At 39.6% G+C, this 14,694-nt stretch overlaps 1 protein-coding gene across 1 annotated transcript in view; it reads left to right on the top strand.

Annotated features, from left to right (window-relative positions):
- Positions 1 to 14,694, top strand: part of plppr1 (phospholipid phosphatase related 1) — a 41,290-nt gene that overhangs the window by 16,268 nt on the left and 10,328 nt on the right. The window contains exons 2-3 of the mRNA XM_026942846.3: positions 1,544 to 1,632; positions 14,254 to 14,442. Coding sequence (XP_026798647.1) covers positions 1,573 to 1,632; positions 14,254 to 14,442 — 249 coding nt within the window. The 5' untranslated portion in view covers positions 1,544 to 1,572. The remainder of the gene's footprint in view (positions 1 to 1,543; positions 1,633 to 14,253; positions 14,443 to 14,694) is intronic.

A 14,694-nucleotide genomic window follows, 5' to 3' on the forward strand; every position in this document is an offset into this window, starting at 1 on the left:
GGTTTCAGAAACCTAGCTCTTAGATAAAGATCTCTCCTTCGGTAGGTGTTGGTTTATTGTGTTGGATGAAATTGATGAAATTTATTACTTATCGTCTAATTATGTTAAAAAGTAATCTTCTTTTTACAGTGCTGACTGATGGTATTAGCATTTTAGCCTTGATTTTTTTGCTCTCACAGCAATTCAGCCACTTGAAAATCAAGTTATAACACTATAAATGCACTAAATTTGGCTCATACTGATTTACGACAAAGAGAGAGTGCATTTGTTGTCCTGTTTTTTTCTTTCTAATGAGCTCTCATAGGATTTTAAACTGACTGTCACCTCCTGTGTTGGCATCATTAGTTGGATGGGAGTTAGTTAACCTTACGTACATTTCAAGATGGTTCATCCAAAGCATTACTTTACCTGGCATTCTACGAGAGAAAAGGGTATCTACTTGACTGGTTATATAAAGTCAGCCATTCAAACAATCAAAGCTTTATACAGGTTGTGTGTACATAGCTGTCCAGGAGCAACATCACTAATTCTGCTTCTTCATCATCAGTAATAAGCTATTACATATTGGAAAAGCCAAAAGCCAATGTTTATTTTGTTTTACTACTTTTCTTCAAAGCACAAAGTTTTTTTTTTTTTCCCCTCACTGTAAAAGTATCTGACTTTGCAGAGCGCATACTGTTTTCAGCCAAGTTCCCCCCCCCCCCCCCCCCCCCCCCCCCCGAACAGACTGATATGGGAGTGGAGTGAAGGGGCACTGGGGTGTGTCTATAAAAAGAAGCCCATGTAAACTCAAACAAGCAAACCATCACGACCCACAGTTTTCCAAACAGGTTTTTCAGAGCCACGTAATACACTTGTGCCGAGGTGCCGAGGCTTAACAGTTATCTTATCATCACGTTCTACATATTTTCCAGATTATTTTTACTAGTAAGAAAAAAAAACACAACTACTACACCTTTACAATGCCAGAACTTGAGATACATGCAGAAGAGAAACAAAGCCTGTTTGTCAGAACTATATATAGTCCTGAAAAATAAATGTCAAAAGCCTGCCACATAATGATGTATGAAAAATGCACCATGACAAACCTAAATGACTCAAGTGATTTCCTCTGATCAAGCCCATGGCGTGGGTTTTCTGTTGTTCCCGGTCTCCTGTTTAGTCACCACTGAGTGAATTTTTTCATTGAAAATCTGATGAAAGGCCTTGGTCTTAATGCTGTACAGTATAATCTTTTCTGTTAGTCAGTAGTGGGCTTTTAAACCTTTGTCTGTAGTCTCTATGCTTAGAAATTGACAGTAAATATGAATTGTTTTTTCATTCAGTGAATATAGCTGTGGTACATGAATAAAGTCCTTACTTATTTAATTGGTGTTTCCCGTTGATAAATTCCTGCAGTCGTTTTCTCTCTCCCTCCATTCATCATTCTCTTCTGTCTGTTGGCATTTTGTGGAATATCAATCATTGTCAGAAGATCTTGTTATAGTTCTAGTTTATCTGGTTTGTGCATTAATTCGACTGCATTTTCTCTTCTGTCCTTTAGACCATCATCAACGTGACCGTGTTGGGAAAATGGCCTCGGACAACATGCAGCGTAGTTACTCCATCATACCGTGCTTCATATTTGTGGAGGTACGTTTTTGGGTTTTGGTTTTGGCAAAGTATAACGTGATGCTGATGAGTTTGTTTTTCAGTTGTTCATTTGCTTCCTCAGTTGTGATTCAGGTCTTGCTGCCACTTTTTATTCTCTGCACAGTGAAAACTGGATTTTTTGTAATCCTGAGACTGTTCGCTGTGCTGGCTGGGTGTTTAATTAAAATTTGTGTTGAAGCCCCTTGATCGCTGAGGACCGTCAACACTTCAAAGCTGCCTTCTCATCAAGAGACTTGCTCTGCATATATCACTTCTAGCAGGTTTTTTGTGCCTGATATCCATGTAGAATACTCAAAGCTGTACAGTGCTGATACAGTGCCATGCTTTTGCTCGCTCAGACCCATGCAAGGTCATGTTTAGCTCCAACTGTGAGTGAGTTGCAGGGTTTGCATTTGGCAGTCCTTTGGTTGTCTTTACACACAAACACATGGAGACACCATCGTCCTCCTTCTGACATTTCAGTTTATCATTGTTCGTCTCAGATTTTTGCCACCTAAATAACTCCCTAGCTGTCAGACGCTATTGATTTTTGTCTCTTTTATCACCCTGGAGTAAAACTGAGCTGCTTGACATTAGTAGTCTTGTCAAACTGTCCTAGTGCCAGCCTAACTAAGTGATGACAGTGTGAGTAAGAAACAACCTGAGGTATTGTGTGTGTGTGTGTGTGTGTGTGTATGTATGTGTGATTCCTTGATGGTGGTGTCATTTGTGTCCCAGTGATATACATTTATAAATATGTATGCAAAGTAAAAGGAAAAGACATTGTAAACACACACTATATGGCCAAAAGTGTGTGGACACCTGACCATTACACCCATATGTGCTCGTTGAACATCCCATTCCAGATTTAGTCCCCCCCACCTTTGCTGTTAATAATAACCTCCACTCTTTTGGGATGGCTGTCCACTAGATTTTGGAGCATAGCTGTGGGGATTTGTAATCATTCAGCATTAGTAGGATCAGGCAGTGATGTCAGGCGAGAAGGCCTGGGGTGTAATCGGTGTTCCAGTTCATCCCAAAGGTGTTCAGTGGGGTTGAGGTTTGGGCTCTGTTCAGACCACTCGAGTTCTTCCACACCAACCTCGGCAAGCCATGTCTTCATGGACCTCACTTTGTGCACGGGGCATTGTCATGCTGGATCATGTTTGGGCCCCTTAGTCCCAGTGAAGGGAAATTGTAATGCTACAGCATACAGAGACATTCTACACAGCTGTGTGCTTCCAACTTTGTGGCAACAGTTTGGTTCACATAAGGGTGTGATGGTCAGGCGTCCACAAACCTATAGTGTGGCCATATAGTGTAGGTAGAGTGTCCTTAGAGTGGTGTATGTGTATTTTTCAGATAAATAAATAAAGCTTAATAAAACCAATGTACAGCACTTGGAAAACAACATTTTGCCCGTCTCAGCCCACTATCAGAAACCCTTCACTTGGAAAAATAATCATTAAAATACTTTGCAGATTGTATTATTATCCAGCAAACATTAGCTTTTCCATGAGACATCCATTATTGTTTATGAAAAATGTACATTTTTAGTGTCCCACAATATTCACTCAACCCTGTTATCTGAACACTTTCACCCCCATGAAATATTCGGAATATTACTGTAGTCAGATATTGACCAGGAAGTTGCATTAACTGAATTTCCTGAGGATCATCGGAAGAAGAAAAGTACAACCCTGTTACCTAAAGTATAGTTTGAAAGTAAGTTGTCATGTCATTAGCATAGATGTAGTTAACCACATTTTGTGTATTTGCTAATTCTATACTAAAACTCAACCATGTTACTTTCAACCCTGTTACTCATTTAAGAGCAAAATTCTGCCAAGTAACCTTGTAAAAACTGACATTGTCTGAGATGGATTAAAACATTTTCTTAACACGCATTTTTAATGCATGTTTTCTTATATTAAGTGTTGAAAATAATAAAAAAAAGTTTTGAAGTTACAAGGGATAAACGGCACCCATGTAATGCTATGCAAGGTGGTTTCAGTTGGAGATTGTCACAGAAGTAACTAACACACAGTGATCTTCTGCATCTTGTTGAAGTGCCTCTAACGCTGTGAACGCTAGAGATGTGTTTCGTTTTCACAAGCTCTGACAAAATGGTTGTTCATTTCTTCATCCGTCTGTTCTATTCCCCAAGCTGCTTACATTCTAAAGCTCTGAAAGGAAAAAGAAACGATAATGTCGTAGCTAGCAGTGACAAAAATATTTCTTATTTTTCCTTATATTTGTTCTGTCCCAGCAGGTGTTTAGTGTTTAGTGCAGAATGCAGAAAGACATGCTCATATGGCTTTAAGATGCACAAAATATATTATGTACCATACAGCTTTATGATGCACTTCAGTCATTTTATTGCAATTGTCACTGCTAACACCCAGTCAACTAGCTAAACTGAGACAACTTCATATGCTTTCTAAGAGGTCTTTAGAAGTTCATAAATGATGTGTACATAAGTCATCATAAGTCAACATACAGTCATCAAACAAAACATCAAACTTTAATGTACTTTAATTTGATGTATGATTCTCAACATTATGTCTCTTTTTAGGTTCCTGGTAGTAATGAACTTTTAATTAGCCTTGTTGATGAGAGAGGTCAGAGGAGAATGGCCAGAGCTGACAGAAAGGCTGCTGGACAGTTGAACATTGGATACAGATAAGCCGATGTTCTTCCAAATGTCTGGTTTTGGTGATCCTGTGTCCACTGTAGGCTCAGATTCCTGTTCTTGGCTGACAGGAGTGGAACCCAGTGCTGTTGTGTGTTCTAAGCTGCTTTTCTGCTCACCACGGTTGTAAAGAGTGGTTATCTCAATTATTGTAGCCCTCCTGTCACCTCGAACCAGTCTGGCCATTCTCCTCTGACCTCTTTCAACAACAAGGCATATCCATCTGCAGAACTGCTGCTCACTAGACTTTTTTTTTCCTTCCAACAGTTTCTGAAATACTCAAGCTAGCCCATAAGACATCAATAACCATGGCAAAGTGACTGGGATCGCATTTTTTCCCCCATTTTGATGATTGATGTGAACAGTAACTGAAACTCTTGACCTGTATCTGGATGATTTTATGCGTTGTGCTGCTGACTGGATAATTGCATGAATGGGCAGGTGTAGGGGGGTGTTCCTATTAAAGTGGCCAGTGAGTGTATGTTTGGACAGTGTTAGCCTGAAGCATGTTGGCCTAAGATTCAGTGTATTCCATATCCATATATGGTGTATGTATATTCTGTATGTGTGTGTGTCATGTATTCTGAAGTTACTGTGTTTCCCATACATGGAAGAAGAATTTGTAAAGAGCTATGATATATAGTTTATATAACACTTATGATGACTAGAAGAGAAGGCTCTGGACTGGAGCACATGCTTGGAGCTTCAGACCCTGGCTGGTCATGACAGTAAAGGAAATTCAAGTTTTCTGTGTTGGCACGTTCATGGCAAAAAAACTAAGACCTACATAACCCTCTATTTATCAATGAATGACTAACAAAGCAAAGATGTAATGCAGTTTGGGTTTATACATTGCATTCCAGTGCCACAACTAAAAATAGAGGTCAAAAATACTACGTCAGATATTACGCGGACATTTTAATTTGTATGACTCAAACATCCTCACTATGAAATGGCCTCCTCACTGAAGCCTGAGCAATATGGTGACATATGTTCGCTCCTTTCCCCTCCTGAGATCTACTGAGCCAGAGTTGGAGGCTGTCCATTTTCATGTGCTGGTCTTTCTAATTCTGCAGTCAAGGGCTAAAATGAGAGGAGCTCAGCAGTTTATGTGCATTCTTCACAAATTGTTGATCGTACGCGGTTTGTGCATATTATTTATTTCACTGTAACAAGTAGCAGTGGCTCAGTGGATTAATGCTCTATTGACGGATTTCAATCCTAGAGCTTAGAGTGGACATTGTGAATGCTGATCTAGTGCTTGAGCATTGCTAGTTGAAGTTTCTTTCCTTAGATCACTGCTTGTATGTGTGTGAGCAAGGGATTTTTTCCCTTGTTGCCCCTGAGGGCAGTGGATGTTGACACCTCTACCCATCATTCCTGGCTTTTCAGCCCCGACTTTTAAAAGAGCACTGACTAAACAGTGGCTTTCTATAAATAAATGTAAAAAATACATGCAGCAAACTGCTGAATGCTCTCGCTAGCATTTACAGCCTCTGTCACCAGCCTACCTGAGCCATCTGTTATTGCCTGCCTTTCAGGCAGCTTGCAGTGGAACAGAACTGTAGCACACAACACGGCTAGATTTTTAATGGGGAGCTGATTTCATTACTTCCCCTTGCTATTTCCTCTTGAGGTTCCCTGTCGCCATTTCAAGGCATCTTTATCAGCTAAAGGCATTTATACCACAGTGCTGTTGAATGCTTAATTCTGATTTATCAGATGATGTTGATTAATCATCCATTAGATCATGGCTCAGACATAACCAGGTTTAAAAATGTGAGTATTGTTGATATGGTGAGGAGAGATTTATTTCCCATATTTAGAAGGAGTCTCCAGTGTCATCACATGTTTTAATAATAAGAGGTGAAACTGCAACTAAGTTTTTGGATATGGGATAGTCTTGAGCATTTGTTTTTTTTTTTTTGTCTAATTTTCAAGAGAGAGGAGAAAAAGAGAAGCTGGCAGTTTCTTTCATGAAAGTTCAAAGACGTTCACACAGCATTAAACTATAAATGGATTAAAAGCACCATGTGTTTGTTATTTAATGAATAAAATATTGTAATTATTGGCAAATTGCTGTGGTCTGTAAGAGGAATACAACACTTCAGGATGTGCTGTTTTGGGAAAATGATCAACAGTAACTTCGCTTTGTATTGAGCTGTATCTTACCACCCCATCGTTGTTTGTTTTCCTATAGTAGCAAGCTTTGTAGTGTTTCTTTCCCTTATTAGAAGAGTCATTTGTCAGTGAGCATAGATAAAAATTGCTCAAATTCCATTGTGATTTAACAAAATTTTCATTTTAAAGTGGCACTGGGCAGAATAAGAGCTTTAATAGTTACAATATGAAGTATAATAATGCTGGGACAACTTGTTTACTTCACCTTTACTACACTTTTTACTATATGGAGAAACATTTAACTCAAGCTGTCATTCACACAACCCCATCCTATAAAATCTAAGCCCATTATCCAACATTACGTGCAATGTAAAAAGGTGGTTTATCTAGCGTTTATCCACTGGCTACTTTATGTCCATTGTGTCATTTTGGAAGGCCAAATACATACCCTACTTACTGTAGTTAAATAGCAAGTTGATTGATGGCGTGGTGTATAGGAGCCCTGTTCTGCAGTCCCAAATGCCCGTGTTTCAGTACACTCAGAGGTGTTGACTGACAGCTGACTTGACACCACTCCTGTTGTTACAAATGATATTTTGTAGTGAATCCCAGTGATTTTGTTAAAACATAGTGGGGTATGGTTAAATTATTCACAGCTTCTTTTGTAAGCCTCTGTGTTGTATTTAGGAAAGTCAGCCTGTATCAGCCTACGCACGGTTTATTATTTAACCAAAACAGGGGATTTAAATAACACCAACACAGAGCATGACAGAAAGAGAACAGGCCTCAACCCTGTAGCTACACTTAAGAGAATGAAGACAATCTGCAGGAAAAAACTTGCACTTTGGGTTTAACATCTAGACCAAACGGGCGACATGGTGGAACAGCAGGTATTGCTGTCACCTCCCAGCATCCTCAGGGTTCTCCGGTTTCCTCCCACCTCCCAGTAGGGTATTGGGTACTCAAATTGCCCCCTAGGTGTGAACATATGTGAATATATGTGTGTGAATGGTGCCCTATGACTGTCCTGTTCAGTGTGTGTTCCTAAAACAATATTCCTACTATGTTCCTAAGATATAGTAGCATAACAAAAACAGAGGAAAGTGCTATCTGCCCTCTTCCAGATACATGAGCTCACAGACACCTATGATTGGCTAGTCTTTCTATGATTGACAGGGGAGAGAGAATATACTATCCCTTCCACCCAGAGTTCACACCCAGTTTTGCTCTCTTGGATACCTGGCCACAGACGGCTGTGGCATCGTTGATATCGTGATATCGTTGTCATGAACTCTGGACAATAGGCTGCCGAATGCTTTTGTTGCATTACTTGGAAAGCCCTAAAGCATTAGTGCTAACCTTTCAACAACTAAGAGCATTATTGTTGTGGGAACGTTTACAAAAGTTCTTCAAAACACCCAGAAAACATGACACTGAACCAAAACCATAACTGTGATGCTCTGTAATAGGAAATGTTCTCCTAGCCTAGGAATCTTTGCTGGGAACAGACAGACTGGGAATTGATATAAAAGAAGAAAGCACCAGTACTTGTAGTCGCTGTCTCGGCAGCTTATACGAAATAGACTACATCTCTTTAGTGTTTCTGACTCCCTGTCAGTGTTGTTTATCTGAGAGCCTCTAGCAAGAAGCTACAGACGTTATTGCTGTTGTCAGACAAATATACAGATATGAAAACTCTTGAATACACCCAAGGCAAGTTTACATTTAATTTAGTATGTATTAGTTTCGAATATATTTACTCACTCATCTTCAGTAACAGCTGAACCCTGTTCCAAGGGATCTAGAGATGCGCCGGCATGCTGGCGTTTCTAAGATAATTAGTTTCTGATACAAATAAAAAACATAGACCTCTTTATGGTCTAATTTTGGTGATAAATAGGTGACCTCTGGCTGGAACTTGAGGGTCTTTGTGGTCCCAGAGTCCCCCATAATCTGTATATAACTCAGATATTTAAACTACAAGGAGTTTGATCACATATTTATACAAAATGTTCTTAGTGTGTATAGCGTTACCTCAGTAGGCCTGATCCTGTCTTCACTTCAACAGCAGGCATTTTTTTTGTTCAAGGTGTGTGAAGCGCGTTTTTGAGCTCACACTGCTGCAGCTCTCTTCAACGCTTGTTACAGTCGAGCTGTTTGCCCCAGAACAGCTGCGCTCCAGTGCACTGAGTGAATTATTTATCTCTGAACCTGCATCCAGCCCCACATAGCCCTGAGCTGTGCTGTTTACTCTCCAGAGTCGTTATACAGATGTGAGTGGTGTGTACGACAAACACAGACCAAGAAATGGAGAAATTGATTCGTGTGATGATGGATTTAAGGAGAGACATGCATTAGAGTGTCAATTTTAGATGCTGACATTGCAGTTAATGCTAAACTAAGAATATCAACTGACATTTTGTCATAAAATCTTTATTATATCAATTTATTTATATTGACATCTGCTATCTCTACCTTTCTTGCTCTGTCATATATTCTTTTTCAGCTGCTAAATTTCTGTCTTTAGTCAACTACTGACCCCTACTGGAGGAAAATGTGTTACATGGTTGCTCTGTCTGTATGTCTGTCTGTCAGTCTGTCTGTCTGTCTGTCTGTGTCTCCACTTACACACACACACACACACACACATTGCATTGGCAAGTGAGGGTCTGGATGCATATAATTCTCTGCCATAAAGCTGCCTGTGTAAAACACCATCCCTGTTTTCATTCCACACCATCTGCTGGTCGTAACTCTTTATACAGCAAGATTATGAGATAGCGATACTGTGAATTGCAGGAGCTGTGATAAACGATTATTACTAACAAATGGTTTTGAGATTAATTAATGCAGTATACACTCCTGGGCAAAAAAATGGGCCAAGCCTAAAATGGCAAAATATTAAGCTTTAATGTTCTTAACAACAAATCACTGGTCCGAAAATTAGCAAGAATTAAACAAATAGATAAAGGAACTTAGTATGGGAGCTTTTCTCTTTGATTTCTTTAAATGTTTAAGCCTTGTGGCCCTTGACGGGCTGCATCAGGTGTGGCAGTTAACCACATAATGACTGATCTTTTAAGAAGAAAAAAAAAAAACATTCCAGAAGATATTTTTGGAAATTTTTGTACACACAGACATGTGTTAGTTTGAATTTTACATCAAACATTTTAATCAGTATCATGACTTTACCTTTGTGTAGAAGAAGACTAATATATAAGTGAATTTCCCTGTTTCTAGCTTTTCCTCAAACAGTTCACTGCAGCAAAAGGAAACCAGCAAATGGTGGCACAGGAGGTCTCAGGAGTGCATTCGTTTAATTCTTGCTAATTTTCTAATTTGTTAAGACTATTAAAAGCTTAATGTTTTCCATTTTGGGTTTGACCCATTTTTTTTGCCCAGGAGTGTAGTATTAAGCAATCAATATTTATATGAGTGGGTTAAGTATGTGCTGATATAGGACTATAATCGAAGACGTGGTGGTGTGACACAGCAGGACGCAAAGCGGAGTTACTGTTACCACCCTGAGGACTGGAGAATTCAACAGTGCTGTAGCATAAGCTTCATTTACTGCACGTAGATCTGCTTTCATTAGCTTCACCAACACTGGAAATATAAGCACATATTGTAAGGTTTGATTTCTGGTGACTCAGGACAGGATTAAAACACACCTCCAGGCAACTGGCAAACATCAGCTCTCCATCTGCGGTTGTGCCTGAGGCATACATAGTACTTCAAGTGCTTAATTTGAGAGGAGTTTTAGTGTATGACCCTGCTCACATCTGGGCGTTTCGTGCATCTTGAATCTGAATTGTATCCTCAAAAGTTTTTAACCGCATCCATCTACGCTTGTAGTGGATTAGCTGGATTGAAATCTGATTGCTGTATTGTGAGCAATATGCAAATTGGCTCATAACACTCGACCACAGCATCCTGTGTGGTTCCTCGTTTCCAGCTGTTTGACACAAAAGATGTTGGCTGCTTCAAAAATTTTGCATACGGTTTCTAAACTTAGGCAATTCTAGCCTGTGTTATGACTAGACCCATCACAATCATTACATAATCACATAATTACAGTTAATTGGGATGCACATTATTTGAGGTCATTGTAATTAATTATTATATTCCACAACCATATGTTTCCAGATAAAGACTATAGTTGGATATTTCCTATTAGCTTCTATAAAAACATCCGTTAAACATAATTGAGATGACAAAGATTTATTGCATTAGTCCTGAACAGTGCAATACATTTTTTTCGTATGTTCTGCACAGCTATGCTCCAAAATCTAGTGGAAAGCTTTCCCAGAAGAGTGGAGGTTCTTATAACAGGAAAGGGGGACTAAATCTGGAATGGGATTTTCAACAAGCACATGTAGGTGTGATGGTCAGGTGTTCAAATACTTTTGGCCATATCATTCATTCATTCAGTCTTTCACTCACTCATCTTCAGTTCTATCCCTTTTTTTTTCATCTGATCAGGTTCGTGGTGGGTCCGGCGTCTATCCCGGGAACACTGGGGGTGAGGCAGGAATACACTCTGGATGGTACTCCAGTCTATCTTGTTAATAAATACCTGTACATTATTACATATTGCATTATTATTTTTGTTATGATTATATTATAAAGTGGCCTAATTCATTCATTAATCTCATTCATTAATCTCAGTAACAACTAATTGTAAGTCAGAATGGCATAATCATAAGAGGCCTTGTCATGGCAAAATGTTTTAGACGTCAGGTGTAGCTTGGATAGACGGCTGGATTTATGCTTCTACATTTTTACCAAATTATGTTTCAGAGTAATCTTAAGTGTCGTGTGTAATCACATGTTTAAATCTGTGGATTGTACTGATTCTCAAGCGCATGAAATAATGTCTATTACTCAAAAACCAGGCTGTATATTGTAACCTGGTTCACTGTGTTTCTATAGCACAGAGCATCCACTCTGCTTTGTTAGATGAGTGCTGCGCTTGTGCTGTAAGGAAGCTGCCTGCATGTTCCTATGACTAATGGACCTCTGCTTATTCATGGATGAACGGTTTTAGCATTTAGGATAGTAACATCAAAAATGGCAAGATGGCAGACTTCAGTTATAAACTGGAGACTGGGGAAGTTGTCCCTGGCACAAAGGGATCCAGTGTTGTAGAATTAGTGTGTTTGAACAAAATATGTTGGTCCAAATTGTGAAAAATACAGGTTTTTCCCTGAGCCTTGGTACTGAATGTTTAGAGCCTATTTTATGTACCTGGATCACTGCTATAAACCTGCTATTCCAAAGTTGCTCTCTTCCTTGGTATTCCTTATACCTGTCTTACATCAACAGGTCAGAAAGTCATTTGGTTTGTATTTTGGGCATTAGCTAGCAGTGTACAGAACTGATATAAATGAACTTTGGTAGCTACCGCAGCTTTTTGGAGGCGGGGCTTCGCATACATGACCATGGATAGGGGTTACAAGGAATTAACAGATCAATACAATGCTTTTGTAGTTCACCAGGTAACTACTAGAGCTCTGTTTCTACCCACTGTACCTTAAATATGGCATTCTTTATGTTCTTCATCATCCTCCTTACATCTTTCACTCAAAAAAAGAATGATTTAATTGTGTTGGGAAACACTTGTTACTGGACCCTGTGGTGGACTCAGATATTTTAGCACAGTTTTGAATACCAAAATGCTCTGCCAGCACATTTTTCCCTCGTCCACCAATTTGTATTGTCGAAAAGGTGGGAAATCATGTCAGGCCATCACCTGACCACAAATGAGAGAACACTCGCTGGCAGCCGATTTCATCAGCCACGCTTCAGCAGTCACATTGCAGCTGATGAAAATGCTAAAAGTGATCAGCACATTTTAGTGTCTGCTGTAGGAATCCAGCACTGTTTGAAATATTGTGTGAAACTCACTGATTCCACTCACTACCCTGCAGTTTAAGGCAAAGTGAACTCCTTTTTTGGCTGGTGATTTAAAAATTAGTCCGAATGCCATTGGCTTAGATGACTTGAAACTTTGAGTTAAAATCCAGTATTTATACTTGACCATTTCCTGCAGTTTGAGTATCAGGATTATATCCAGATCAGGATTATCCGCATAATTTAAGTCTGATCGCTCAAGACCCTTCAGGTCTGAGACTCATTTTAAGCCATGTTATATGATATTGGCTTGAATAGTTATTATACCATGAATTTGTCATGTCATGGTTGATCTGTTTTTATGCCTCCGCCACTAGGTGGTGTTTTCTGGTTGTCCTTCCATGCGTGCTGTCTGTGTTTCTCGTTAGTGCAGTATCTCAAGAATGATTGGTCGAATGTTTGTAGGATTTGTATGGAATTATAATTGTAATTGTAATCAGTAGATGAACTGATTAGATTTTGAAATTGATCTAAACAGGATGAATCAGGGTGATCACACCAGGGTTAGATGTCTTAAGTAGTTTTTCTTCAATAGCTTCCTTCCTGTTTGAAGTCTATTTTAGGGGTATTTGAGGCACACATATTTGTAACAAGAAGGACTAGGGTTAGACTTGGTGTTCTAGACTCGAGTTCTATTTGTTTGTTTTTAGCAGGAGGGCTGTTTCAAAAAAGTAAGGTAGATCTGATTGTAGATATGCAGCATTACAATCAGGGATTACTGAACTGGGATTATATAAAGAAAAGTGATGATGAGGTGCTTTTTTTTTTTTTTTTTACCCCCTACTGGAAGAAAAAGTGCTGTGCCAGTGGACAGATGGATTCAGTCATCTGACTGAACTCCTTGATTTATCTCCAGATTGTTGGTTGGGCTTTTTGCACTAGTGTTGCAGTGCTCAGCTGGAAGTGTGATGTTTCTCAGTGGACGAGTAATATATCACAAGTGGTGAGCAGAATACTGGGGGAAACAGGCAACCTATGAATTTGCCTCATAACTTGTGCATTTATATCTGGGGTTTTGCAAAGTCGTTTAAACATAGCTACTATACATACCAAATTAACAACTTTTGTTATGTGAAAGTCAATAAGGAGTTTTCTGGTTGTTGAACCTCCTCATTGAATATAGAACTAATAATAAAGCCTTGAAGCGAAATCTGCATGTCCCAGTCTACTACAAGACTCCAGGGCTAGTTTAGTAATTAGTAGCTTTGCTTTCTAAGGACGTCATTAAAACAGTGTTTGGAAGAACGTGATGTAAGTAACTACACTGTGATCCAGATGCACTTCAACAAAGCAAAACACCAGCTGCCATCAGGAAAACATCCCAACACAGGTGTTAATTTCTCCAGTCACACAGCTGATGTTCTGGACACAGAGGAAGCCAAGTGCTGAACTAAAAATGGCTCTTGATTGGAACGGAAATGGTGCTTGATGAGGCTGTGTCCAGAAAATTCACCTGAGAGTAAAACTGATTCATTACTATACATCATGCTTATGCTGTAGTGGACAGGAACACAGGAACATCTTTAACGTGACATGTATTTTAGCCAAATAAAGGCATGTTCCTGTCCTTATTTGGGAATATTTTCATTATTTTTTAACTGCAGCACCCCTGGATGAAGATGACCTTGTTCTACCATGCTTTATGCATTATGTGCCTTTTTTTCATAGTGACCTCCTTTAGCAGCCTGCAGACAAAGCTTTTATGTAACGCTTTAAACAGGACGGGAAGGGGAATAAAACATAAAGGAGTGCTGCACCAGTTCGGGCAATGGAAAAAAGCAGATACTTTAATGAAATCTGATGGATTACTGCAAATGTGGCTAGGTGAAATCCAGCTGATTTAGTAGAATGATATGAAGGTAATGGACATGTCTGGTGCTGTGTTTTCTCTCCAGCTGGTCATCATGGCAGGCACGGTGCTGTTGGCCTACTACTTTGAGTGCACCGATATATTCGGCATCCACATCCAGGGCTTCTTCTGCAACGACGCCGAGCTCATGAAGCCCTACCCTGGAGTTGAGGAGAACAGCTTCATCCCTCCGCTCATTCTCTACTGCGTAGTGGCTGCAGTTCCCACCGCCGTCGTGAGTAAAGTCCTTCTGTTCACACTTTTTATTCAACATGTGTTAAATTAAATGGGAAGGTGAGTCTGAAGCATTTGTAAAGGTTTCTGGAAAGGTGTCACATGTGCTACAGGATTTCATCACAAGAGGGCGCTCAGTGATCAGGATTTGCAGATGTAAGCATGACGCACAGCATGCAACTCACGCTGAAGGTCAGAATCCAGCTCCACATGGTAATGTTGGTTGTTAGCCAAGATTGCAAGGACTAGTTGC

This window comes from Pangasianodon hypophthalmus, chromosome 17 (genome assembly GCF_027358585.1).
Source record: "Pangasianodon hypophthalmus isolate fPanHyp1 chromosome 17, fPanHyp1.pri, whole genome shotgun sequence".
Lineage (NCBI taxonomy): Eukaryota > Metazoa > Chordata > Actinopteri > Siluriformes > Pangasiidae > Pangasianodon > Pangasianodon hypophthalmus.